Genomic DNA, 25,478 nt, shown 5'->3' with positions numbered 1-25,478 from the left:
AACAATATATATGCTCTTAATTATGCTAATTTGTTTTGAATTTCTCCTTGTTATACGTTAGCAATTTAAACAAATCTTAATATTTATGCAACTTATGTCCATAAAGATTTGATTTAAGGTCCAATTATTAAAGAAAATTTGAATCTATAACAGAAATGAACTAACCTTCCTAGTTTACTATTAAACTACCTCATACCTTTGGTTTATACTAGATTTGAGTGCTTGAACTTTATGGTGTATGAACTGTTAAAACTTAAAAGTATATCAACTCTTCGTGGACCAAATCTTCACATCAATCTTTAAAGTTTGTGAAAGTATCATTTTTTCTTATATATGACTCTATTGATCATAAGTCGTGAATAAAATTGCCGACCACTGAAGAATTTTCAAATACTAGACAATTATAGTTGGTTAAGTTAACTTTAAAATATATGTTTTTTTTTTGGTAAAAATGTTAAAAATTTTAAAATATATGTTGTAGTGTTTTGTAATGTTAGCCGTCATCAGCAGTGAATTTTCCATTTTCTAAAATGGAAAGAAAATTCCATCCTTAAAGATTCAATAATGCGGATTGGCTCAAACCTTCAAAAGTAACATTAGGAAAATTACAATGTGGTTGATTCACACAGTACGTAGGATTGTTAATTAGTTATTCGATTGCTAGGCTCAATCGTTCGGTAACATATCATTTGCATTTCAATTAAAGATTATAAATATGTTTTAAATTGATATTTACACAATAGACAATATCGTAGTGATATCCTCCATGCTTTCTATTATAATGTCCACCATATATAAAAAACAGCTAGCCGACATAATCTTCCTTGGTATTATGTTTATGGCAGGCACATGCAAACGATGCATGGAGACCCACCAATCCTATACTAGAAAAATCTTGACAACAATGAATGGCTGGTGTGATGCGACATGAGGTCATCAAGGTAGAAAGCCACCGATGACACCGACGTGTGTGGTCAAGATCTACCTAAAGCAAATACCGTGTTTGACGGCTCAGATTTTCCCAACGGCTATGTAATACTTCTTTCGTGATCCAACAGTTCAGATTGAATCGGCGGTGGCCGTCCTACAATGTTTCCCGGGACTTGTGCGGTATTTGCGCAAGTGCAATATGTAAACTTGAAGGCTGGCTACACCATGACATTTTAGTCTAAAAACAAATAAATACATAGAAAAAAGTAAATTCCATATTAAAAAATAGTAATACACATTACTATTGGACTAATTGGTGGTTTCGTTTATAAAAGGAAGCAGCCGTGCCAGTTCCTAGCAACATGTTCTCCTGAGGTTAGGGTTCTTCAGAGATAGTTGACCAAAAAAAAAGGGTTCTTCAGAGATATGTTTTTTTAGCAGACGATCTCTAGGAACTTGAAGTGGAAGTTTAAATATTACTTTTGATTCTCAAAGTAGTTTCCAAATTTTAATCGATGGAAACAATATCTATGCAACATTCATCGAATAAACATGTTTCGGGTACGAGACAATTCAAGAACCCTAGAAGGAGGAGTTCTCGTGGTTCACCGGCTCTTCCTCGTCAACCGCCTAGTTACTCTCAGCCTCCTCCTCTTCTCCCTCTTCCACGTGTCAACAGCTCTTCTCTCCCTCCGCAACGCGTCAACAGCTCTCGACCACGTATGAAGACTCTCCCTTGCGCTCAGGCAAGAGCAACGTCCGAAACACAGCAGAAGAAAGTAGAGTACGTTGAATCCGTTCCAAGACTAACTCGAAACGGTTCGGTTCCGGTCCTGTCTAACCACCCGGGTGATTTACCGAAAGGATTTGATGGTTATCCCGGTCCAGCGATCATTTTATTGTCTCCTCCGCCGAGTAGTTTGCCCATGCCTAGGTTTTCTATCAAACCGAAACTCTGTTGCAACGCAGAAGCTGCCGGGAAAGTTAATGACGTGGCATCCGATGTCATCCGGCGAGTTTTACACCTCCGGTGAAAGGCGGTGCTACGTTAATGTTGACGATATTACAAATAATATCATCCCACTGGACTTTATGGGTTGGGTCTGTTTTGTTTTTTAAAGTGACAGAACTCTCTCTTTTGTCTGATTAAAACCTTTTTAAGGCTTTGTTGCACAAAGTAGTCTTGCCAGAATGTTGTTGTTTTCTCTCTTTTTTTTTTTATTCAATACAAATAAAGTTTCTGTTGAATTCAGAACATAAACGTAAATACACATTTTGATTATGAATATGACACTGAATATATCAATAGTTCCTAACATAAATGTAAGAAACAAATTCATATTATAATGTTTTGTTGACGACACTGTATATATTGAGTTCTCCTACACAAATGTAAGAAACAAAACTGATATTCTCTGAATGGAGTCTCATACTGGCGATTGTAATAACCTCAACCTTCAGTTAATCTATGTCTACAACCAGAATTGGAGGGTATAATATGCTGTTTGTCCTTCGTCTGCTGATCTTGTCTCCACAAGAGGCTACTCAAGTTTTGGGTGGGGCAGTTGCCCCCTGTGGCACTTCTAATTTTTGTATAATTGTTTACCAAATTTTAAAACTGCCCCTGTTGATGTATTAAGTTATGTTTTGAAATTTAACGTTTACCCCGGATAAAAACAATTCCTAGATCCGGCACTATCTCCACATAAGAAAACTCAAAATGAAAACATTCTTTTAACATGAAAGAGACATGAAGTTGAAACACAAACCTTTATGTAAGATAAACATCACAGATCACTAATGACACCATGGTGTCAAATTTAAAACAAGTTATTTCTTAGTTATGTGACTTCAATAAACAAAGATGTCAGGATGGCCGAGTGGTCTAAGGCGCCAGACTCAAGTTCTGGTCTTCGAAAGAGGGCGTGGGTTCAAATCCCACTTCTGACACAATTTTGTTGTTTATTGTTGCTTCCTTTTTTTTCTTAAATTAACAGAATTGCACGTGGATGGAGAGCTATAGGATTGATTTTTATCAGTCCTCAGCACATTGTCATTGGTTTGGTTATCTACCATCATAATATACATGAGATTGCTATAAACTGAGGACAACTCTCTCCGTCAATGTAACATCTAATACCAACAATGAATGATGAAAATGATAGTATAGTATATATCAAAAAAACATAGCTTATCTTCAGGTTACACAAACTTAGATGTGAAAATCACACTTGCTGTTCCACTATACTTGCCACCGAATTGTAAAATCAGTAGACTTCAACGTTCCATTGCTCTGCCTTCTTCAACTGCTTCTTATAATCAAACCAGTCAATACCTAAAACCATCACAAAAGTTATTAACAAGATTTGATTATGCAATGGAAGTTTCTTGATTTAAGAGTGTTCTCTCTCTCTTTTGTCTTACCGTCATTAGCAGCTAATGAGACCATAATGTCATCAATTCCTTTCTCCATGCCCTTGAGCCCACACATGTAGACAAACGTGTTGTCTTTCTTCAACAACTCCCATAACTCAGGTGCGTACTGCGCCATTCTGGTCTGGATATACATTTTCTCTCCTTTATCGTTTGTTTCTTCTCTGCTTATAGCGTAATCAACCCTGAAATTCTCAGGTGCCTTTGCTTTCATCTTACCAAACTCCTGAAAGAGAGGTTGATTTGTTTTTCAACATAAAGAAACTAAAAAGGAAGCAGAAGAAGAGTTTTAAGTATGTTATATGCCTCTGTGTAGAGCAATGAACTAGTGGTTGGTACGCCCAAGAACAGCCAAGCTAAGCCATTAAACTGCATTGCAAAAGACGTTTAAGATTTTGATGTATTTGTTCATAATCAAATAGCTTATTGACAAGAGCATTCACTAGCCTTGTAGTCATCATGTTTCTCAAAGAACATCTTCCACAAGAAAGACCTGAAAGGAGCTATTCCTGTCCCTGTGGCAAGCTGTGGTCGTCATCAAGAAGAAAAGTTTTAGACTAGTGACTAACAATGTTTCAAGAATAAGAACTTATAGAGGTTTCAGGTAGAGAGACCATAATAACAGTGGCGTTTGGATCCTTTGGCATAAGCATTTCTTTCCCTACAGGACCAGTGAGCTTAACATCACTCCCTGGTTTCAAGTCACCTGCAAAGACAAAAAGAGGGTAATGAAATCTCCAAAGTAGAATAGAAAGAAGTTAAGAGCTTTCCACTGGCACTTACACAAGAAGTTTGAGCAAACTCCTTTAACAACCTCTCCTGCGTCATTAGTATAAACAAGCCTTTTCACGCACAAAGAAACCTGCAACAACAGCATATGTTCATTCAGCTAAACCACACAAAACAAAACGCCATTCTTTTAAGATAAGACTTGTCAAGAGAAATGGTCAGTTACGGTTTCAGAGTTGCCAAAATCTCCAAGAGCGCTGCTCGCAATGGAGTAAAGCCTGACCTTGTTAGGCTTCCCATTCTTGTCAACCCCATCTGCAATCACACCAACAGATTGTCCCTCTCTGTACGGTATTTCACCTATCACAAACAAACACTACATGGATCACAACCAAGATATGAATCTCGTACAAGTTATAATGGAAATGATCAAAAAAGAAAAACCTTGATGGCTGAAAACCATGTGCCAGGTCTCTCCAGGGGCATCATCAGCTGTGATCTTGGTGTTGAGAAGGACTTTGCCAGTGTAAGGCTCTTTTGGTCTGTACTTGTTGGTGATCACACCTTCCTCGTTCTTCTTTGACTCTTTCTCTACTTTCTTCACTGGAGGAGGAGTATCTGTTGTGACCTCGGCTCTTACGGAAACCACTCTTCTGCTTGTCACTACATTGTTGCTTTTGTAGTAAAAAGCACCCTTCACAACAACGACAACAACAAGAGAGAGACCTAATCAAGATCTCATCAAAACACCAGATGGAACTCAATACATTGATCTTCCAAAGGTTGAGAACTAAACAGCTAGTCAGAGACCAAATCTAGTCCACAGATCTTTCAAAAGTAGCCAGTGTTTGTGCATATTTGCAAAACACATAAAAGCAGAGCATCTCTAGAATCTTGGCTACACAACTTTACTGATGTATTCAATCATAATCATGTAGTGATAAAGGTCTAAGACAATACCTTACCAAACCTGACCCTTTCAGGAGCAATGGCACAGCTTGTAGCAGGAAGAGAAGAAGATTTTGAACATGTGAGAGAGACAGCAGCATTCAAAGCAGCAGTCGCCATTGCAGAGGATATGAAATGAAACTGTGAGGGAATCACAAAGGATGGACTATAAGAAGGAATCAGAAGGAGAAAGATAAGAGAAGATGATTACAAAGACATTTGTGAGGACGAGGTTTGATTTAAAGAAGAATAAGAGAGTATCTGATCAAACTTGTGGTTACGGTTTACTTGACTAGAACCACCTACATACATATCCCTTTTGTTTTTTTTTTCCTTTTAAATATCTTCTGTGTATAAAAGTGTACATAGATCAAGAAAAGCATGTAAAATCACAACCGTGAAAACTCTTTCTATTGAAGCCACTTGAAATCTTTGTTACATTACACTGGTGAAACCTCACAAATAATACATCAAAAAGGAGCAACAGCTGCTAGTTGCAATGCCAATGCAAAGGTTCCTAACTAAATAAAGTGGAAACTGTCTAGAACTATATAGAAAAAAAAAACTAATATACATCAGAGGGATGATCCTAAATACAGAGAGATAGATAAGATCAAAATCTTATATGGCTCCAGAAGGTGGAGGAGACTTTAACTTGGGAAGCCTAAAGGTGGAAGTGAACAGCTTTGGGATAACTGAAACTGTGGCTGGCGTGGTCTTGTTCCCTCTTTTCCTCTTTGAGCTTTTAATTTCCTGAAAATCAAATATTCAAAAAAGAGTAAAATATAAGCTGCTTTCAGTAAAACCAAGACTAAAAGATTCACAAACTACCTCTTGATTAGGTGTTGATGCAGCAGCTAGCTTCTCTTGCTTAGTAGATACGTGAGATCCCACGGTGTTACCATTGCTACCTTTGTCACGTGTTGTGCATCGAGTTAAAACCGGTGTAAAGCTACGAGACTTCTTCAAAGACTCTATATCCCGTGATAGCTTTGAGATCTCCTCATCTCTCTTCCTAGAATCCATCTCCATTTCAGCAACCTTGGCCTTCAAGCTAGAGATGATCTCATCTTTCTCATGGTTAGATGACTGAAGCTGCTCTTGATAAGACAAAAGACTTGATATTTTGGTACTCGCTTGCGCAACCTCGTCTTCTCTCTTCTTCAGCTTATCAGTGAACCCGCTCTCGATAACTTTGAGCTGACTCCAAACAAAACCGTTCTCTCGTGAAAGATCAGATACTTCACGTTTCTTTTCGGAAGCAAGCTTCTCGTACTCAAGCTTCAGTTTCCTCATCTCTGCTTCCGGTGAGTTGCCACTTTCCTTCTGCACAATCAGAAAAAATAGAAGAAAGCTTTAAGTTAAAAGAGTATTCTACAACTATATAAAAAGCTTAAAGATTGAAACTTTTAACTTACATTTGTATTGAGAGTGAGGAAATCAAACCAAGCCTTGAAGTCATTTAACTCGCCCACCGTCTCTTCTGCAATTCCCATCAACACAAAAAAAAATTGAAACTTTGATAAGAAAGGAGCGAACTTTTAGTTCAATTTGGAGAAAAAAAGAATGAAACTTTGATAAGAATAGCCACTCACCTAGTTTCAAATTGCAAAGAGAACGATCCTTTTCCTTTAATCCAGACAAGAGATTGCATTGAGAGGTCTTAAAGGACTGCATCATCTCCATCGTTTCAATTTCCCTATTCATCTGATAACAGACATTGAGAGCGTGTGAAACCCTAAAAACCCTAACTTTTTTTTATTTTAATCCGAAACAAAGGAAAAAGGGGGGGTTTAGTTAGTTTCTAACCAGAGAGAGTTGTTCCTGGTAGTTACGAGCATCAGAGGTCCGGTTCTCGTGTTGAGATTTGAGCTTATCTTCGAGAACCTTCCTGTCTTTGAGAAGCGATTCGACCTCCTCTTGTTTCGTCTGTAGCATCTTCACCAGAGTCTTGAAAAGTCTATCCCAGCTTTCTCGATCCGATGATGATTCTCCAGAACTCGATTTCTTACCCATCCTGCAAAAACACAAAAACAAATTTTCCAAAAGAAGGAGAGAGAGAGAGAGAGAGAGAGAGAGAATTTGAGACCGTTAGGAGTTGCAAGACGAGAAAGAAAAAAAACTCTATTTGCAGCCACACGCACTTTTTAATGGGCCCTTATTTAAATGGGCCTCGGTTAGACATGTTCGTTTAAAGGTTCCACACCACACCCGTGCGAATTTGATAAACCGAAAGTAAAATCCGTAACCTGAAATTCGAACAGAATCGAAAAACTCGATCCGTACCTGATACGAAATGTAAAAAATACCTTAATGAATCTTGAAGTGTTATCAAGCGAACGCGAACGATTAAACCGAATAACTTGAAAACCCAAAAAATCCGAAAAAATATCTTAGATCTGAATGTCCAAATTATATACAATATAAATATTTAAACATAAATATGTACTTCAAATATTCAATTTCATATTTATTTAGATATGATATCTAACAATAATTATTTAAAATTTAAATAAATATCTTAAATGATCCATTGTATTTAAATTAATATATATTTTTTATGTTTTGCTTTTAAAATTTCAGATTTTACTGAGGTTATATCCCAAATTCAAATGGTTATTTCAAATATATCCGAACCTATTCGAAACCGATGTGTTATATTGATCTATACTTGTAAAATTTACTAGAACGAGACTTAGGTGTTACAAAATAGAACCTAAAACTGGTCAGAACCCGGACGGCTAGAACGGCCAGGCCTAACCGGAACATATTAGGATACGATTTGGGAATAAACCAAACTGGTTCTAGGGTAATTAAATACATACTGTAGTGTAGATGCAAAAGAAAAGGAGAGACGTAGCAAGTTAGGTCGTTTGCAGAAAACAGAAACTATCAGCCTCTCACCTAACAGCTTCTCTAGCTTCATCCACGTGTCTTCTTCGCGAAAGACATGGCCTCCTTGTATGGTTGCGTTAAAGAAACATGCCAGATTCATTCATTCTCCATTTGAAAACGAAAGACGAAGTTAATTAGTAATAATCACACACTCATATCATCAGAGCCAATAGAGAGAAAGATCTAAAAGATGAAGGCGGAGAAGAGTCCGATTCAGACCGTGACGTCGTGGATTCGCCGGCAGCCACCGAAGGTTAAGGCGTTTCTTTGCGTGGTTACGGCAATGACGATCCTCGTCTTCCTCAGGGTCATTGTACACGAGCACGACAACCTTTTCATCGCGTCCGAGGCTGTCCATGCCGTTGGGATCTCCGTTCTTATCTATAAACTCACGAAGGAGAAGACATGCGCTGGTATAATTCACATGTTTTGATGATTCTTTGTTTATTGATCGAATCGTCTGATGATATATGTCAATAATAATAAACAGGGATATCTCTCAAGTCGCAGGAGCTAACGGCTTTGTTTCTGGCTGTGCGGTTGTATTGTAGCTTTGTAATGGAGTTTGATCTTCACACGTTACTTGATTCTGCTACTTTGGCCACCACCCTTTGGGTCATTTATATGATCCGTTTCAACCTTAGACCCACGTATATGGAAGACAAAGACAACTTTCCCATCTACTACGTTGTATGTTACCACCTTACTATTTGTTTCTATTTGTGTCTTTAATTTGAGTGCTAAAACAAGTGAATCTTGGTGATCTTGTTGATTGATTAGAGGAGTAATAATATTATTTGATCATTTAACGCCTTTGTAATACATTTGTTTTAAAAACTTTTTTGTTTGTTTGCTTTTCAGGTAGCCCCATGCGCTGTTGTATCTTTGCTCATTCATCCATCAACACGCCACCACATCATAAACAGGCTCTTTTGGGCCTTCTGTGTTTATCTTGAAGCTGTTTCAGTTCTTCCTCAATTAAGAGTCATGCAGAACACTAAGGTCAGCATATTATTATGAACAAAACTTTAACAAAACAAATACATGTTCTGTCTTATTCTTCCCCTCAAAGTTTGATGTCTACTTGTCAGATCGTGGAACCATTCACAGCACATTACGTATTTGCTTTGGGAATCGCTAGGTTCTTGAGTTGTGCACACTGGATCCTTCAGGTTCTTGTGTTACACAATATATAAAACTCTTTTATTATTTTATCGTTGTACTAGCTTCTGAAAACAAATTATTTGAAATGCGTGTAGGTGTTGGATACGAGAGGGAGGTTGCTGACTGCATTAGGGTATGGACTATGGCCTTTAATGGTCCTCCTCTCTGAAATTATCCAAACTTTCATCCTTGCAGATTTTTGCTATTACTATGTTCAGAGGTAAAACTTTCCTTTTTTAAGTATACTATTATTCAAAAGCTTTGAATGTCTAATTGAAGATTTGGAATTTTTTTCATGTTCTTGTGATCAGTTTAATGGGTGGACAGCTCGTTCTTCGTCTTCCTTCTGGTGTGGTATAAGAAGCTTTATAAAAGGATTGCTTGAGCTTGTTTTAAACTTTTAATTTTACTAGAGACTTTGAGATGTAATTTAATATTTTTGCTAGCAAACAACCCTTGGCTAGAAATTAGTTTTTATAATAATAATGGCAATTCGGACCTCGTGTGATGATGACTCGAGGATCATATAATTGGGGGCAAACATATCATCCAAAAATGAGATGAGAAACACCGTGATGTTCTCTAACATTCATGCATGTAAGACAGCACCAAGTGTGAGGCCAATTATTAGTTGATTGAATATAGACGAGTGTTTCCTCAGATGGTGAAACGTGCAGAGACTGTGAATACACTCACAGTTGATTGTCTGAGAACTCTCTTATCTCGCTCCTCCTCATTATCAAACACGTTAAAGTACTTTTTTACGGGAAGATGCACATAGAAAAAATTCATGAGCCAGAAGCCTTGTGTCACGTACTCACAAACAAGGCATTAGTACGTGTATACAATATGCTAAAGGAATATAACCATCAAATATTAAAACAAGATTAACAGTTTATACATATGATGAAAATGAAAACGTGAAATTATTGTTGATACACGAGGCACGAGAAGAAAAACAACTTATCTAGAATAGCAAAAGAAGATAAAGAGGACATGATCACATATTCATATCGCTTCTTTTAAGTTTTGACTAAACGTAAAAACAGTCTTGTTCATGAACAAGCTTGTCTTCACGGTGAGACACATCATTAACCGATGACTTATTGAAAAAGTCAATGCAATCTGAGATAGCTTCACTGTAGTGAGACTGAGAGGAGTAGTACGAATTACTGCACGATATCTTCGGCGTCTCTAGCCTCTCACCGCCACTGCGGGAGTCAGTGGTGGTTTTGTGACGACGTACGGTGGCAGAGGAAGAGGAGGAGGGAACGATGAAGATGATCTTCATGAGAATCTTGCGGAACTTGCTGAAGAGCTTCATGGATGACGAAAATCCTATGAAGGTCTTGTTGTTGTGGTTATGATGCTGGTGATGATTAAATGAATCGTTTATATGAATGGTGAAGGAGTGTGGGTGTGTATCAGGAAGAGTTCTCTGAGATGGCTTTTGCATAGTTTTGTGTATATTATAAAGTTTCTTATAGTCTGTCTTGCGTATGTTTTGCTTTTTTGGAAATGCTATATGTTTGATTGTGAATTTCTGATGCTCGAATATTTATAGACTTGTATATACACATAGTAAGGGGTTGTTAGGCCTTTTCTTACTTAATATGTAGTTTATTCTCAAAGTTATTGATTTTGATAGATAAAGGGGTTTAAAATATTAAATATTGAAGGATTAATATAAACGTAACTGGAACAATTAGCTGAGAGATTAAAAGTGTATGATGTTGCATGTGAACAAATCATTTTATGGGCTTCCTTTGTCCTCTGCAAAGTGAACTCCTTTTTATATTAAACTCGGATATGGATAAATATATTCATGGATGAATTACTCAGCTAACATCTTATTGAGTCATTTATAGTTTCTATGATTATTTTTGAAACCAACCCTAAGAGTTTAACTAAATTGTATAAAATTTATAATTTAAATGTAGCTTATTTTATCACAAGGAATTATGTTGAAATTTAGTTTCATGAGACCGATTGAGCTTTCGTTCACACTGAAGAAACATGATGCCGAGGAATTGATCAACGATTAATCATGAGCTGATTATATATGTAATTAGGGCTAAATTAAAAAGCTGTAGTACTAGTGAGTGACTTGTGAGTAATAATCAGGTGTTGTAATAATTTGTGGTCCTGCATCATGTACACTTTGGCTTTGACCTAGTTTTGTTTAGCCACGGAGATTTAGGACCAGTCAGAAAAAAATAACTTCAGAATAACAAAGAATGATCATTGTTCAGAGAACAAACAAGAGTTTCATTTTAAAATTGAGTTATGTTTTTGCAAAGAAGAGAAGAGGCTTTTGGTGAAATGATTAATGGCTGAGGGGTTATAACTTACTTTATACTTGTTGGTATAGTTAACTTAAGACAGTTATGATTATGTCTTCTACTTTGAGATTAAGCAACACCTGGATAATCAAAACTAAGGCTAGTTATTTTATCATTCCTCTCAAGTCTCAATATATTACGACTAATTAATTCCATTAAAGAAGAATATTTAAATAAGACTAATTATATTGGTTTAATGGTGCATGAGCTACAAGCTGCACAAGACGGGGATCTATCTAGTTGTGAGTTAGAGACCTTCTGTGGATTGCTCAAAAATAGCTAATGACAGCCCAATGCATTTTCTATTAGGCTAAAAAGGTTATAAGACATTCCTGGTTGGTCTATTTAAGTCCATATGTTGGGTGTGGCCATGCTTCGTGGTTGGTCTATTTAAGTCCATAGGTAACTAAAACATTCGATGCAAAATAAATATATATAACAAATAAAAGTTATAAAACCATAGAGTTTATGCTTCAAAATCCGGCAAAAACAAATCATAGAATTTTTTGAAAAGTATTTTTACTTTGAACTTACTTTTATAACTAATGCACATTCTTTTTAATTATTTTGCCATGTTTTTCAGAGACTAGTATACCTTAACTTAACTAACATCAAATTTCTCATTAGTTTTTACTTTAAGACTATCTGCAGGCGATCTCACTTAATTGACTCGCTATGATACTGCTTCTGACATCGCTTTATACATAGATCCGTACGAGAGAAACCTGATTGTTTCTAGTCAGACAATAATGGAAATTTTTAAGAAGTTTCTGAAATTCATCTTAATTAAAAGGCTCTTCATTGCAGAAGTTGAAATAATATTTACAGAATCTCATTACAATGACGATGATGATGGTCATGATCTCGCTAGCTTATTTAGAGACAGTTAACTTAACAAGAACAATGATCAAAAGCATAGTAATCACCACCATTTCACTTAAGACATTTTTGTCAAAAGTTTTCTTAAAATATTATCGGTTAGTGGAGGCGGAAGAGATGCAGAGAATTCCAGCCCACACTTGCTTCCTCACCTTTGCTCTCTGCGGCTGACTAGCAAAAGAGCCACCACTTACACCGCCTCCACCGACATGACCGCCGCCGCCCTTGTCTCCAGGTACAGTTGTTGTTGAAGATTGGCCGCTTGGGTCACCCATGTTTTTAATTCTTGTTTTGTCTTCTTGGACTCTTTTGTGCCAAGAGTGTTCATACAACAACAAAAAAGAACTGAAAGTGGATAATTATAGCTAGTCAGGGTTGAGAGGTGAATCTTTTTTCTACCTCTACCCTCAAGATTTACGTGTGTGTTTTTATTTATAAAATGCTAATGTATTGGCATGGTTAGTTGTATCAATCAATAAGAAAGAATTACACGTTAGAATCACTTTAATAACAATAATTGACGGTACTGTAATAGTTTTGGTTGATCTTATCTTCGAGATGGAATCTAACGGTGAAGAAGGGAAAGCCATTACTTATGCTGCCGCCACAACCTACCACTCATTTCCATTATTGAGGCCTTCACTCCTCAGCATGACGCATGCAACATGACGTCCTTTAAACGTGTTCATTTTGTAAAAAACCGGGAGCATTTGATTAATTTTTAATTGATGAAAAAACTAGTGGGAATAACATATTATGATATATAGAGGTATGTAGTAATTATTTATGGACCAAGAAAGATATATAGAGGTATGTTGATTGTTGATAGATAGGTATGTGTTAACAAATCGGAAATAATGCCACCAGATCCGCTGTAGAACACTGGTTAATTTCAATTGTGAAATCTGGGTTCAAAGCCCGTGGGATTAAGATGGGCATAGTTTTGATCTCTGCTTCTTTTCGTGTTTCCAGATATGAAGAAATATCGAATGCAAGAACGAAGAATTAGATAAAATAAAACGTTATCATGAACCGTCAAATTGATGAGATGAATTGCATAAGAACATGTTTGTTCTTGATATAGATATTACAAACTGCCATATCCCAGTGTACTTTTGTCTCTCCATAGGGTCACTGCTAATTGGATCACTGCCATATCTCTAAGCTTTGGTCTTTAGCTTAGCTCAAAGAAATTGTTGCCAGTTAAAAAAAAAGTAAAAATAAAAAAATAATTGTCAGTTTGATTTCAGCATTTATTTCAATTTGGGTTATATAAAATATAGTGGAAAGAATATACAACAAATCCGCTGTAGCACACAGGTTAATTTCAAATGGATGAAATCCGGGTTCAAAGCCCGGCAGCGGAATATTTTTTTTTTTTTCAACTTTTTTGTTTTTTTTGTCTTATTAGTTTCAAGTCTGAACAATTGACATCTAAGACGATCTCCAACCCACCTCTATTTATATCTCTATATTTTTCCCTAAAATAGAGAAACTCTATTATAGATGTGGATTTGCTCCAATGTATGCCTCTATAATAGAGTTCCTCTATTTATAGAGGAAAATATAGAGAAATTTCACTTTTTGCCTCTATATTTAGAAATAAAAATGGCAAATCTCTATATTTTCCTATATTAATAAATGAAATCTATTATAGAAGCATACATTGGAGCAAATCTACCTCTATAATAGAGTTTCTCTATTTTAGAGAAAAATATAGAGGTGTACCTTGGAGATGCTCTAACTAAAAAGACGAATGACAACATTTCTTTTCCAATAAAATCGATTATTCTTGTTTTGGCTTGACTTCGTAAGGAAAAAGAAACCACATTAAAGAACAGACCGAGATTTGAACTCGTGTGTTTCCTTCTCTATTATTATTCCTTTAGCGGGAAAAAGTGCTTATTTCAACATGAACTTTACGCATCGTGTCTATTCCTTCACGAATTTTGTAGTAGTGTGTATTCCACGCTGAACTAAACAATTTTTTTTAAATACTATATGAACTTTATGCGTCGTGTCTATTCCTTCACGAACTTTATAGTAGTGCGTATTTCACATTGAACTAAACCAAAATAAAAAAATACTACATAGACTCTCAAAATCGTGCTTATTTCAATATTGAGTGTTAAATGTGTTAGTTATCCGTTAATTTATCAAAACAATGTAAATTTGTATAAATATTGTGAAATTAAAAATAAAATATACTCTTAAAATCGTGCTTATATATATTGACTGTCAAAGGTAATAGTCATCATTGATTTTATCAAAAGACTATTTTGGATAAATTCTATGCAATTGTCCGTCATTTTTTAATTTTTTCAATTTTACAAAAAAATCTATCCAAAGTTATTTTGATAAACTAATTTATGACTAACGCCTTTCACTTGCTGACAAAGAAAAACTAACACCTTTGACGGTCAATATATTATATATATATATAATCACGATTTTGAGCGTCAAAGGTGTTAGTCTTTTTTGTCAGCAAATGAAAGGTGTTAGTCATATATATATACATTAACCGTCAAAGGTGTTAGTATTTTCTGTTTAGGAAATCAAAAGTGTTAGTTATACGTTAATTTATCAAAACAACGTCATTTTTGATAGATTTTATAAAAAATAAAAAATTACAAAATGACGGATAATTTCATAGAATTTATCCAAAATAAAATCTTTTGATAAATTAAAGCATGACTAACACCTTTGACAGTCAATATATAAGTACGATTTTGAGAGTCTTTTGGTAAATTAAAGGATGACTATTACATTTGACAGTCAATATATATAAGCACAATTTTAAGAGTCTATATTTTATTTTAATTTTTAATTTCACAAAATTTATTCAAAATGACGTTGTTTTGATAAATTAACGGATGACTAACACATTTAACGCTCAATATGGAAATAAGCATGATTTTGAGAGTCTATATAGTATTTTTTTAGTTTTGTTTAGTTCAATGTGAAATATGCACTACTATAAAGTTCGTGAAGAAATAGACACGACGCATAAAGTTCATATAGTATTTTAAAAAATTTGTTTAGTTCAGTGTGGAATACGCACTACTACAAAGTTCGTGAAGGAATAGGCACGACGCGTAAAGTTCATATTGAAATAGGCACTTTTTCCTCCTTTAGCGTGTCCCCGTTGAGCGAGCTTTTCTCAGACTCCCACGTGTGACCCTTATTGTCTCCCTGATTGTCTCTTTCGAAGATGACGCTCGCTTAATCGCAGACGCTGGTAACGCAGCAACAGTCTCCGACGCTTTCTCTGCCTCTGCAGTTGATGATGGCTGAGCTGGATCAGCGTTTGGTTTAGTGGCGGTTGAAGGTGATGATGGTGGAGTAAGAGGAGGGAGTGACGCGCTGGGTTTAGCTTCCTTGGTTTCTGCTTGCAGCTGCTTACGAGGAGATATAATAGGCTTTGCCGGTATAGGTTCTTTGGTTAGAAGCTGTGGTTTCTTGATCTGTGGACGCGCTTGAAGACTACTAGAAGCTGCTTGGCTCGCCGCCTTAAGATCATCAGGTTGTTTCTGCTCCTCTGCTTCCGGTGGAGTCTGCTTCTTTTCCTAATGTTAGATATGAAAAAAATTAGAATCAAGAAGCCCCTCTGAACTAAAATGAAAAAGTGAATTGATAGTTACTACCACCTTAGGTTTAGGTTTTGGTGTTGATTGTAGAGCTACAAACTGGAGGATATCAGTGACTCTTGTCTGTCCATAGCACACTGCTTTCCGGCAGTATATCACCGCCATGTCTCCAGCTCTGGTCCTTAGCTCAACCAAGTTGCGGTCGATTTCATTCTCGTGCTTTGCAACATAGGGTCTAAAGAAAGAATCATAAACATACGTAGTTCCCTGTGGAAATAAAGCAGTGAGATAAAAACTCCAATGGATCACAACAAGTACTGTGTAAAACTCTACTTACTCTGGTCTTAGGGAACCAAAGATATATGAAAAACGCCAGCTTTGCCTCGCTGTACAGCGGAACCCTTGATGAATGAAAAACAGGACAGAAACAACATTTAAGTATTACACATATCTCTATTCATCTGAAAGTATTTTGATAATCAATAAAACCCAACCATGAAGCGAAAGTATCACCAACTCTTTCAAAAACCGTCAGAGCAGCCACCAGAATCCTGCAAGGAGTTTTCAAAAAAAGGAAGATAAAGACTTTTACAGAAGAAAAAAACACAAGAAATGACCGATGACAAAGGCAATGAATGACAAACCAGTATTGGCACCAGAAACGAAGCTGTTGAATCTCAGGCTTGTTCTTCTCAACCGCTTTGTAGCATTCGTAAGCAGGATACGCATATCCAAACACCATTCTGCCAACAAAACGAAAACTCAATAAATAAACAGATTCACAAAAATTGTATTATAATCAAGTAGTATAACTTTGGAACATCAATGAGAAGAACAGAGTCATACACAAGTCCTCTTGTTAGAAACGATCCAATCATTGTGCTCACCTGACAAAGAGAAACACAAGAATTAAAAAAAAAAGTGATCACACAGATTACAACTTAGTATATAATAAATCAAAGATCAACTAATTCATCATCAACCAATGAACGAATGTGTTTCGCCAGTTAAGAACTCATGAAAGCTGCATCATCTGAAGCACAAGAAATCACTTAAAACGACTGTGCATTAGTATACGAAATCTACTTTGCTTAATCCTCTACTAATACAGTGAGATTTAGTGTCGGCGGTTGCTAAAACGCGGTTCATCGGAAGCAAAGCGAAGGACTAGAGGGAACAAGATTTAGCTTCGATTTTTTTTTTTCTAGAAATATCAGATTCCTCCGGCGAGTACGAATATCGAAGTTACAAATCTAGAAGTTAAGATGCACAAAATTTGAAATCCATTTCTTAATCAACCGAAGATGAACTACATTACTTTTATCTGCCACGGATTAAAGACGAGCTCTCAGATCGATCGCTACCGATGAATAATAATCTGTAATGAGAGGAATCGGTTTCTACTTCGATACCTCCTGTGTGAAAAATAAAAGCTATCGGAAAGTGAAGGAGAACGCAATCGAATCGGAGTACTTCAGGTAAACTTCGGGGGAGCAGATTCTCGAAACCTCGGCGAGAGGAACGTGTTTGTCGGCGTAATGCGGCCGGCGACCGTTACGGAATCGGCGGCGAGAGCACGAGAGCGGGGGAAACAGACAAAATAGTAGTAATGTGGGAAAATAAAAATAAATTGTAAATTGAATTTTGTCAGCGGTTGATTTTTAAATTCAACTCACACTTGGTAGGAAGAGGTTAAATAATCTTCTGTGGTGCGACTTACTCTACGCTACGATTTCTATAGGTTTATACTCTGACATTTTGAACAGACGGTTATGATGATGTGTGAGATATGGGACATAGAGAATGAATCTACTCTACTTACACTGTATTCTTAAATCCAACTTATGATCCGAAGCTTTTCTTGTGAATGCTTTGATTGATTTTTTTTCTTTTTGTATTTATGCTTTTGCTCATTTTGATCATCATTTTTCGCATTTGTTTCTATTGATCTTCCTAATGTAGCGCGATTTGTATTGTTTTCTAAAATAGTTAATTTGTTTGTAAGATCATAACAATTATGGACCTATGGTTTCACTGTTATTGGATTACATCATTTTCAAAAATAATAAATTTTCATATAGAGGATTTGTTCAAAAAATTGTGACACGTTAATTTGTAATTTGGAAATATATATAAACAAGACAATGTTAATGAGTAGAAAGAAACATAACATTGGCATGCTTTATGCTTATGTCCTTTCTAATTATGGAGTAAATTGCTTTCACTCCCACATCAACTTTTTCAAGACACCAAAGCTAGACACTTACCAAACGGTTTAAACAAGTCTGATTTCGGTTAAAACCGGATCAACCTGATTGCATGAACTAGCCCAACAAGAAAAAGGTTTTTCGACAAAAATAGGATGAGGGGAACTGTTTTTAATTATTAAAGCAAAGAAAGTAGCACAGAACACACCAACGTCTATATTGGTGATCGGTAGATATTTACATCAACGTTACAATGCCAACTCAATGTAAAAAGTAATGGGACCAATTTTATATTAGCAATCAAATCACGCGATACTTTACGACAAAAAGAAATATGTATGGATTTGGATTGCATATTGATGGATCGGGCCTAAATGGAATACACTGCAACATCCTTGTGTCCTCAGCATTTTAGCCACACTATACAGTGACTACATGCTCACCTCCGGTATTGAGAAACTATTTTGTAGTGCCACATCATTTACCTTCATATCCCAGGTTCTTAGTGTTCCATTACTTCTTACACATACAATATGGTTTCATATTGTTGTTACCCGCATTATAATTTATAACATAAGCTACACTTTAATTTGCAGGGTGATTATGAGCTATCTGGTGGTTAAGGCGACAAATATTTATAATTTTTCATCATAGAGGAGCTCCGGTACCAGCTGATGCAAAGATGGATTCAAGTGGCTTAGCTCGGAGGAACCAAACCCAAAACGTATCTTATGTTAACCACTTGTTGGTGGATTGTTTCTGAACGAGACATGCCTTCGACTCTTCGTCACTAGAATCTTTCATATGAGAATAGAAGTGTGCTTCAGTGTATATGATGTGAGAGAAACAAACACATTGGTAAGTTGTTACGGACCCAAGCCCAATATCTAGGTCCACAAGGGCCCATCCTGACACTATAGGAATAGTTCCATCCACAAACACAAAAGCAAAGAGGCAAAAGTGGCATTACGAGTGGATCTCGTTGACACTCCCATCACTGTTCTTCGTCTCGTTCTTCTTCCTCCAAACATGTTCCACCAAATCTCACCTCCACTGTTCACTCTATACTCCCCACTTCTCTCGCTTCTTCACCAAGATCCATGCCTCTTCTGATCAGATCCTCCTACGTCTCTAAATTTCACACTACAAACTCAAAACCATCGTCTTTCTCCGATCAAATCCCCTCAAAATCACCCTTCTTCTCTTCATTCAACCACAACCCACTAACCAATTTGGTCTATAAACGCAACCCAAAGATGCAATCTCTCTCCTTTCCTTCTCCAACGACCGTCAAGAGCTCCTTGATCGACCCAGACGGTGGGGAGCTAGTGGAACTGATCGTACCCGAATCGGAGATCGAGCTAAAGAAGAAGGAAGCAGAGTCCATGCCGAGAGTGAGGCTGACGAAGATCGACCTGGAGTGGGTGCACGTGATCAGCGAAGGCTGGGCTAGTCCTTTGAAAGGGTTCATGAGAGAAGACGAGTATCTCCAAACCCTTCATTTCAACTCTCTAAGGCTCAAAGACGGGACTCTCGTCAACATGTCTCTTCCCATCGTTCTCGCCATCGACGACAAAACCAAAGAACACATCGGTGTGTCTAAAAACGTTGCTCTCGCAACCCCTCAAGGACACATCATCGGCTCTCTCCGCAGGTATAATAAAGATAGTACCTACCTTTCAATGCAATTTAGGTTCTAAAGATTGAGTCTTTGAACATTTTTTTTGCAGTGTGGAGATATATAAACACAACAAGGAAGAAAGGATTGCTAGGACGTGGGGAACTACTTCTCCGGGGCTACCTTACGTCGAGGAACACATTGCTCCGGCTGGGAACTGGTTGATCGGTGGAGATTTAGAAGTTTTCCAGGGGATTAAGTATAACGATGGTCTTGATCATTACAGGCTATCACCTAAACAGCTTAGGAAAGAGTTCGATAACCGTAAAGCGGATGCTGTCTTTGCATTCCAGCTGAGGAACCCTGTCCACAACGGCCACGCTCTGTTGATGAACGATACGAGGAAAAGGCTTTTGGAGATGGGTTACAAGAACCCTGTTCTGTTGCTTCATCCTTTAGGAGGTTTCACTAAAGCTGATGATGTTCCTCTTGATGTTCGAATGGAACAACATAGCAAGGTGAGTTTTGTAATCATTTGTCATACTGATATGATTATGATTTGATTTTGTTTTATGATGTGTGTGATAGGTTCTTGAAGATGGGGTTCTTGACCCGGAGACTACTATTGTCTCGATATTTCCGTCGCCGATGCACTATGCTGGTCCCACTGAAGTTCAGTGGCACGCCAAGGCTAGGATCAATGCAGGTGCTAATTTCTATATTGTGGGTCGTGATCCTGCGGGAATGGGACATCCTACTGAGAAGAGAGATCTGTATGATCCTGATCATGGAAAGAAAGTCTTGAGCATGGCTCCTGGACTTGAGAAACTGAATATTCTTCCGTTTAGGGTAAATGCAAAGTTTGTAGTTTTTTTTTATCATAATATATAGGCTGCTTCAACTCTTTAGTCATGTGTTTCTTTCTCTGTGATTTTTTTTTAATCCTATAGGTTGCAGCTTATGATACAGTTGAGAAGCAGATGGCGTTTTTCGATCCAACTCGTGCAAAAGAGTTTCTTTTCATTTCTGGAACTAAGGTTAGAGAGAGTTTTGAGTCTTTTTATTTTCAACATTTTGCTTCATTTTAGAAGACAACTTCAGGTTTTTTTAATGGTTTTATTGTTGGTGGTTTCAGATGCGAACGTATGCAAGAACAGGGGAGAGTCCACCAGATGGGTTTATGTGTCCGAGTGGATGGAATGTTCTTGTCAAATATTATGAGAGCTTGCAAGAAAGTGATGAATCGTCAAAACAACAAGCAGTTGTTTCAGCCTAAAGAATCAAACTCTTTGAGAATTGAAGTGTCCGTGATGACTGCCTTTTGTTCCACCATTTACATGTTTTTGTCTTGTGGAAAATCACGAGTGTTTTTCAAAACTCAGAATTCAGAAACCAAATAATGTTTTTGCCGATGAGCAGAGACAAGATTGTTAATGTCTGAGATCTGGTTCAATAATATTTTACCACTTTGTGTGTCTGTTCTGATTTGAGTAAAATAGAGCTGTTTTTCGGCCACCAGAAGGGAGGCCAAAAAAAATCTCCGTTGCCGGGACTCGAACCCGGGTCTCTCGGGTGAGAGCCGAGTATCCTGACCAGCTAGACTACAACGGATTTGTGATTACAACTCGACTTACAATTATCAATTTTACTAACAATATTGAAGAACAGATGAAAAAATGAGCAAGACGTTTCAAGTCAGTAGATCATCAACTGACAAAATTTATAGAATCATCATATTGTTTTATTAAATTATTGATGTATTCCATATAGTGTGCAAAAGAAAAAAAAATATTCAGAACCAAAAGTCAAATGATTATCACTCATGTTACTTGTTGTTTTTCATGAGAAACACCAAAAGAACTCACAATGCCACAAAAGAAAACATATCATAAACATTACAAAGAGGATGTAAACCAAAAGGCTTTCTGATTTTTTCACTCGGCTCTAGACTGACCAGCACGAGAAGAGAGGATGATACCAACAATGAGACCGTACAACGCAAGTGCTTCAGCAAAAATGAGAATCAAAATCATTCCCACAAACAGCTTCGGTTGTTGTGCATTCGCTCTGCAAACACACAAATGACAAACGACAAAAAAAAAACAAATCAGGTAGAAACACACAATATGAGAAGCAGCAACGATCATATCATATAAAAAAAAGATTCATCATTTTAGCTCTAAATAATAACTCAAACACCAACCTTAAGACTTTGCCATAGCATATCAAAAAAGACATATGTGACCAAAACCCAAGGTTTTTTTGAAATTACCTAACACCAGCGTCACCGACGATACCAATAGCCATACCAGCTGAAAGACCGGCGAGACCACAAGCGAGACCGGAAGATAGATGAGCATAGCCATCGAATAGATAGTAAGACTTGGCCTTGGGGTTGATTCCGGTACTGATGATGACAGCAATGATCAGACCATAGATACCTAAAACACCAGCCATAACCACGGGAACAATCGATTTCATCACAAGCTCTGGTCTCATCACACCCATCGACGCCACACCGACCCCGCTCTTTGCTGTCCCGTACGCTGCTCCCATACCTGACAAAACGAACGGATCGGATCAGATCAAAACCAAATTCATGGAATTGGAGATCTGTGAATGGAGAGTTTGTTGTTACAGGAGAAGACGAGAGCGGCGGCAGCGCCGAGGAATCCGAAGAAAGGAGCAGTTTCATCGCCGCTGAAACCTGAAGCCATTAGCTCTCCTATGAGATCTGATCGCAAAGAGACGAAACTGTTTGATGATTTGCGAGCGAGAGAGGGAGAGAGACAAAACTTATTATGTTTAACAATGATATTTTAGTAATTGTTGCCTGGCGGTTAGTCTGCGTGTAAAATTAAACCGGACTTAAATTAGATGACCCATTTAACCCAAACCGTTCCAAATTTACTGTTTGATTGTTTTAATATTTTTGACTCTTAATAGCTCTTTTTACACTGGGTTTGGAGATCTTGGGTTTTATAAGATCGAGTTGAACTGAAAGTTAATTGTGTATATTCTCTTACTGTTAAATAGTTAGATTTCTTTTCGTCATATATGTGAATAATTTGTTATAGTATTAAGGTAATTTTCTCTTATTAAGATGTGTTCAAGTGTATTCTTGTGCCGTCGTGCTAGACATTAGTATTTACTTACACCATGTGGATCATGATTCATGCCACATTCTCTAAGAGTCTAAATCATGCTTTTAAATTATTTTATCACTAGATTTTGACCCGCGCTTTTGAAGCGCGGAATATTTTACGATGAAAAATTTCACTAATAATTTAACAAATATTTTGGTTATTTTTAAAGAGTGTGTATTTAAAATATCTTTGCATTTAAATCAGTATTTTTAAATTCAACCCGATTGTGATTATACCGGTTAATCCGGAAATCTGACAATTCAATTTATGTTTTTAAAATATTCATATTAAAAAATCACTAAAACCCGAGACTAACCGATTGAACTGATGGATGACCGATATGTAATCTAATTGGATTTAAATTGTAATAGTTTCATAATTTGTAATCTTATAATCGAAATTTTAAAGTTCACTATTTTGCAATTTATGAAATTATGACGTTTCTACAAAATTTTAAAGAGAAAAATGATAGATATAAAATAACTAAGATTAGTTATTGTATTATTTGGAAACATTGATAGTAGTATAAAAAATATATTGTTTGGAAACATTGATAGTAGTATAAAGAAATAAGTATATTGTTTGGAAACATGGATAGTAGTATATAGAAAGGAACATTAGTGATTTAATGTATGTTTAATTATAAAGTATAAAAGTGTATTTAATTTAAAAACTTACAAAATAAATGTTAGGTCTAATAGAATGTTTCTTTTTTAATAAGATAGATGTTTAAAATTGTTTTGGATAGGTACAATAATTAGAAGAGCAAAAATTATAAGTTCTGGTATGGAAGTTTAAAATATAAAATGAACAGCTTCGAAAAATAAATCTTTTTATTCTTACTTCTTTGTACAAAATCTGATAATTACAGGCTTGTAAAAGTTTGTTTCGGTAACTTGTATTTGTTGATTGACAAAAAAGCAATTGTTGTAATAAGAACTAGGTAATAACCCGCGCCTTGCGCGGGGTGAAATTTTTATATAAAAACTTAAATTTTGTTTTATAATCGAATTATTTGTCTAATATTGTTTGTGGTCAAAATTAAATCAATAATTATTTGGTATAGTGCATTCGGTTCTTGGTTTCGGTTTGGTTATTTCGGTTATTTGGTTGAGGTTTAGGATCAATTCGAATATTTTAAAAAAATAGTTCTGTATTTGATTTATATTCAGTTCAAGTAACAAAGTAACAAAATTGAAATAATTTCTGATCACATTTCGTTTCGGTTTGGTTCCAGTTTTTGTTAACTTGGGTAAAAAAATTTGGTTTCTGCTTAGTTATCATTTTTTTTATTTCGGATAAAACTTTGGATAGTTAAGATAATTTTAAATATTTCAGATAATTTTTTTTTTGTAATTTTTTTTTGGTATTTCAATTTAAAAGTAATATTTTAAAATTATATGATTATATTTATAAGTATATAAACTATATTTTAGAAACTTGGGTACCCATACGGTTCTCGGTTCAGTTTTAATTTTCTTGTTTTTGGGTTCGGTTCTGGATAAATATCAAGAGCAGATTAATATTTATGATTTGTAATTTGCTACCATAAATTTCTCTAATATATTTCATTTAAAAATAATTGTTTTTACTATGTTTGCATATCTCGATTTAAAAATATGTGTGCACAACACGCTATAATATATGTTATATACAAATCAAAAATGTTAATTTTTTTAAAAAAGTAGACCAATTGTTCACAAAAGTTTTGATTGTAAGAAACACTATAGAAGACAGCTTTTTAATTAAGAAACACAACATGTAGAAGAAAACGATTTAATATACACGAACTTCAAAGAAAAAAACCCAAGAATGCGAAGGTTTCAGATTTTCATACTCGATGAAGTACTAACTCAGAATCCCAGGTCAGATTACAATTCTTCTATTCTGATTATCATTTATCAGATTCTTCATGAATTTCTCTGATTATCGTCATCTCTCTAGAATCTCTTCAATCGCTAAAATAATCGAACAATGAATTTTTTGAGTAGATAATGAAACACTGTATCAATGGAGTGATAAATAAATTTTAAAAAACTGAGGTTCGCCAAAACCGTTAAGAATACATTAACCGAATATTAATGCTTCTCTTATCTTTCAACGGATTGACACTGTAATAACATCTTATTTTATAATGTTATTGCAGTTACGATTTCCAACTTTTGTCTGATATAATTATAGACGACAAATGTATGAGAAGAGACAGATCTTTAAAAGAAAACTATTGGTGGACCAGCGATTTGGCTTTAACAAAGAAATTTGAATTTGTTCACAGGTTAGCATTTAAATTTTCAATGACTTGTCTAATTGATTGAACTGATCCGACCATTGTTAATTTAGCAGGTTTATAAACAAAACAATAGACTGCGACAATATTATGTTTGAGTTTTAGACAAACTAAAACCGGTGAAAGCAAGAAAAGTAAAAACAGGTAAAAACTAAATATCATGAAAACTAAACAGGTAAAAGCCTCAAAATAACTAATATGAGAACAAACCTTACATGATTAATGTCTTCAATATACTTTGCTTGGAATCCTATTAATAAAATAAATAAAATGTTTAAACATAAATATACATGTACTTTAAAAAAATCAGTAG

General features: G+C 35.9%; 8 protein-coding genes and 2 non-coding genes across 13 annotated transcripts; 4 read left to right on the top strand and 6 right to left on the bottom strand.

Annotated features, from left to right (window-relative positions):
- Positions 1-1,252: 1,252 nt before the first annotated feature.
- Positions 1,253-2,206, top strand: LOC108821092 (uncharacterized). Its single transcript, XM_018594139.2, has one exon. It carries the CDS (start codon positions 1,446-1,448, stop codon positions 1,962-1,964), a length of 519 nt encoding a protein of 172 aa, XP_018449641.1. The 5' UTR covers positions 1,253-1,445; the 3' UTR covers positions 1,965-2,206.
- Positions 2,207-2,796: 590 nt separating this feature from the next.
- TRNAL-CAA (transfer RNA leucine (anticodon CAA)) lies at positions 2,797-2,880 on the top strand. The gene has a single exon. It is a non-coding gene; the product is annotated as a tRNA-Leu (tRNA).
- Positions 2,881-3,047: 167 nt separating this feature from the next.
- LOC108819206 (ferredoxin--NADP reductase, leaf isozyme 2, chloroplastic) lies at positions 3,048-5,264 on the bottom strand. The gene is made up of 9 exons (XM_018592202.2): positions 5,053-5,264; positions 4,537-4,786; positions 4,319-4,452; positions 4,147-4,225; positions 3,978-4,069; positions 3,811-3,888; positions 3,670-3,732; positions 3,355-3,589; positions 3,048-3,265 (listed from the first exon to the last, which is right to left on the bottom strand). Exons 1-9 carry the CDS (start codon positions 5,158-5,160, stop codon positions 3,198-3,200), a joined length of 1,107 nt encoding a protein of 368 aa, XP_018447704.1. The 5' UTR covers positions 5,161-5,264; the 3' UTR covers positions 3,048-3,197.
- A 160-nt stretch (positions 5,265-5,424) lies between these two features.
- Positions 5,425-7,154, bottom strand: LOC108819447 (uncharacterized). The gene is made up of 5 exons (XM_018592487.2): positions 6,850-7,154; positions 6,636-6,747; positions 6,459-6,523; positions 5,872-6,366; positions 5,425-5,793 (listed from the first exon to the last, which is right to left on the bottom strand). The coding sequence occupies exons 1-5, from the start codon at positions 7,054-7,056 to the stop codon at positions 5,662-5,664; spliced, it is 1,011 nt and encodes a 336-aa protein (XP_018447989.1). The 5' UTR covers positions 7,057-7,154; the 3' UTR covers positions 5,425-5,661.
- A 742-nt stretch (positions 7,155-7,896) lies between these two features.
- Positions 7,897-9,635, top strand: LOC108821200 (uncharacterized). The gene is made up of 6 exons (XM_018594245.2): positions 7,897-8,348; positions 8,426-8,625; positions 8,797-8,937; positions 9,027-9,107; positions 9,195-9,319; positions 9,411-9,635. Exons 1-6 carry the CDS (start codon positions 8,126-8,128, stop codon positions 9,457-9,459), a joined length of 819 nt encoding a protein of 272 aa, XP_018449747.1. The 5' UTR covers positions 7,897-8,125; the 3' UTR covers positions 9,460-9,635.
- A 2,588-nt stretch (positions 9,636-12,223) lies between these two features.
- LOC108820832 (uncharacterized) lies at positions 12,224-12,796 on the bottom strand. Its single transcript, XM_018593844.2, has one exon. It carries the CDS (start codon positions 12,593-12,595, stop codon positions 12,413-12,415), a length of 183 nt encoding a protein of 60 aa, XP_018449346.1. The 5' UTR covers positions 12,596-12,796; the 3' UTR covers positions 12,224-12,412.
- A 2,518-nt stretch (positions 12,797-15,314) lies between these two features.
- On the bottom strand, positions 15,315-17,564 carry LOC108820957 (HVA22-like protein h). 4 transcript variants are annotated; one of them, XM_056993288.1, is made up of 7 exons: positions 17,320-17,561; positions 16,721-16,794; positions 16,552-16,650; positions 16,402-16,458; positions 16,245-16,308; positions 15,968-16,174; positions 15,315-15,886 (listed from the first exon to the last, which is right to left on the bottom strand). In XM_056993288.1, exons 2-7 carry the CDS (start codon positions 16,783-16,785, stop codon positions 15,452-15,454), a joined length of 927 nt encoding a protein of 308 aa, XP_056849268.1. In that variant the 5' UTR covers positions 16,786-16,794; positions 17,320-17,561; the 3' UTR covers positions 15,315-15,451. The 4 variants fall into 4 exon arrangements, with proteins under 4 accessions (XP_056849268.1, XP_018449500.1, XP_018449499.1 ...); XM_018593998.2 differs by having other exon boundaries at positions 16,754-16,794; positions 17,320-17,559; XM_018593997.2 differs by having other exon boundaries at positions 16,402-16,650; positions 16,754-16,794; positions 17,226-17,564.
- Positions 17,565-19,060: 1,496 nt separating this feature from the next.
- On the top strand, positions 19,061-21,209 carry LOC108820955 (ATP sulfurylase 2). Its single transcript, XM_018593994.2, has 5 exons — positions 19,061-19,768; positions 19,845-20,250; positions 20,321-20,581; positions 20,683-20,769; positions 20,868-21,209. Exons 1-5 carry the CDS (start codon positions 19,215-19,217, stop codon positions 21,006-21,008), a joined length of 1,449 nt encoding a protein of 482 aa, XP_018449496.1. The 5' UTR covers positions 19,061-19,214; the 3' UTR covers positions 21,009-21,209.
- A 61-nt stretch (positions 21,210-21,270) lies between these two features.
- TRNAE-CUC (transfer RNA glutamic acid (anticodon CUC)) lies at positions 21,271-21,343 on the bottom strand. Its single transcript has one exon. It is a non-coding gene; the product is annotated as a tRNA-Glu (tRNA).
- A 178-nt stretch (positions 21,344-21,521) lies between these two features.
- On the bottom strand, positions 21,522-22,540 carry LOC108820960 (V-type proton ATPase subunit c2). The gene is made up of 3 exons (XM_018594006.2): positions 22,371-22,540; positions 22,005-22,290; positions 21,522-21,799 (listed from the first exon to the last, which is right to left on the bottom strand). Exons 1-3 carry the CDS (start codon positions 22,447-22,449, stop codon positions 21,667-21,669), a joined length of 498 nt encoding a protein of 165 aa, XP_018449508.1. The 5' UTR covers positions 22,450-22,540; the 3' UTR covers positions 21,522-21,666.
- Between the last annotated feature and the right edge of the window lie 2,938 nt (positions 22,541-25,478).

Source organism: Raphanus sativus, chromosome 8 (genome assembly GCF_000801105.2).
Source record: "Raphanus sativus cultivar WK10039 chromosome 8, ASM80110v3, whole genome shotgun sequence".
In the NCBI taxonomy this organism is placed as follows: Eukaryota; Viridiplantae; Streptophyta; class Magnoliopsida; order Brassicales; family Brassicaceae; genus Raphanus; species Raphanus sativus.
The sequence above is the reverse complement of the archived record's forward strand: the minus strand, read 5'-3'. Positions and strand labels throughout refer to the sequence as shown.

Excerpts from the sequence above, each read along its gene's own strand:
- LOC108819447 (XM_018592487.2), bottom strand. The coding sequence starts at position 7,056 with ATGGGTAAGAAATCGAGTTCTGGAGAATCATCATCGGATCGAGAAAGC. Across the intron at positions 6,524-6,635 it reads TCTTTGCAATTTGAAACTAG|AAGAGACGGTGGGCGAGTTA; the intron begins GTGAGTGGCTAT and ends TGGGAATTGCAG. Across the intron at positions 6,367-6,458 it reads TCCTCACTCTCAATACAAAT|AAGGAAAGTGGCAACTCACC; the intron begins GTAAGTTAAAAG and ends CTGATTGTGCAG.
- LOC108820957 (XM_018593997.2), bottom strand. The coding sequence starts at position 16,785 with ATGATTGGATCGTTTCTAACAAGAGGACTTGT. Across the intron at positions 16,309-16,401 it reads GGTGATACTTTCGCTTCATG|GGTTCCGCTGTACAGCGAGG; the intron begins GTTGGGTTTTAT and ends TCATTCATCAAG. Across the intron at positions 16,175-16,244 it reads TTTGGTTCCCTAAGACCAGA|GGAACTACGTATGTTTATGA; the intron begins GTAAGTAGAGTT and ends TTATTTCCACAG.
- LOC108819206 (XM_018592202.2), bottom strand. The coding sequence starts at position 5,160 with ATGGCGACTGCTGCTTTGAATGCTGCTGTCTCTCTCACATGTTCAAAA. Across the intron at positions 4,787-5,052 it reads AAAGGGTCAGGTTTGGTAAG|GGTGCTTTTTACTACAAAAG; the intron begins GTATTGTCTTAG and ends GTTGTTGTGAAG. Across the intron at positions 3,889-3,977 it reads CAAACGCCACTGTTATTATG|CTTGCCACAGGGACAGGAAT; the intron begins GTCTCTCTACCT and ends TGACGACCACAG.
- LOC108820955 (XM_018593994.2), top strand. The coding sequence starts at position 19,215 with ATGCCTCTTCTGATCAGATCCTCCTACGTCTCTAAATTTCACACTACA. Across the intron at positions 20,251-20,320 it reads GAATGGAACAACATAGCAAG|GTTCTTGAAGATGGGGTTCT; the intron begins GTGAGTTTTGTA and ends TGTGTGTGATAG. Across the intron at positions 20,582-20,682 it reads TGAATATTCTTCCGTTTAGG|GTTGCAGCTTATGATACAGT; the intron begins GTAAATGCAAAG and ends TTAATCCTATAG.
- LOC108821200 (XM_018594245.2), top strand. The coding sequence starts at position 8,126 with ATGAAGGCGGAGAAGAGTCCGATTCAGACCGTGACGTCGTGGATTCGC. Across the intron at positions 8,938-9,026 it reads GAGTCATGCAGAACACTAAG|ATCGTGGAACCATTCACAGC; the intron begins GTCAGCATATTA and ends TCTACTTGTCAG. Across the intron at positions 9,108-9,194 it reads GTGCACACTGGATCCTTCAG|GTGTTGGATACGAGAGGGAG; the intron begins GTTCTTGTGTTA and ends AAATGCGTGTAG.
- LOC108821092 (XM_018594139.2), top strand. The coding sequence starts at position 1,446 with ATGGAAACAATATCTATGCAACATTCATCGAATAAACATGTTTCGGGT.
- LOC108820960 (XM_018594006.2), bottom strand. The coding sequence starts at position 22,449 with ATGGCTTCAGGTTTCAGCGGCGATGAAACTGCTCCTTTCTTCGGATTC. Across the intron at positions 22,291-22,370 it reads CGCCGCTCTCGTCTTCTCCT|GTATGGGAGCAGCGTACGGG; the intron begins GTAACAACAAAC and ends TCGTTTTGTCAG. Across the intron at positions 21,800-22,004 it reads GTCGGTGACGCTGGTGTTAG|AGCGAATGCACAACAACCGA; the intron begins GTAATTTCAAAA and ends GTGTGTTTGCAG.
- LOC108820832 (XM_018593844.2), bottom strand. The coding sequence starts at position 12,595 with ATGGGTGACCCAAGCGGCCAATCTTCAACAACAACTGTACCTGGAGAC.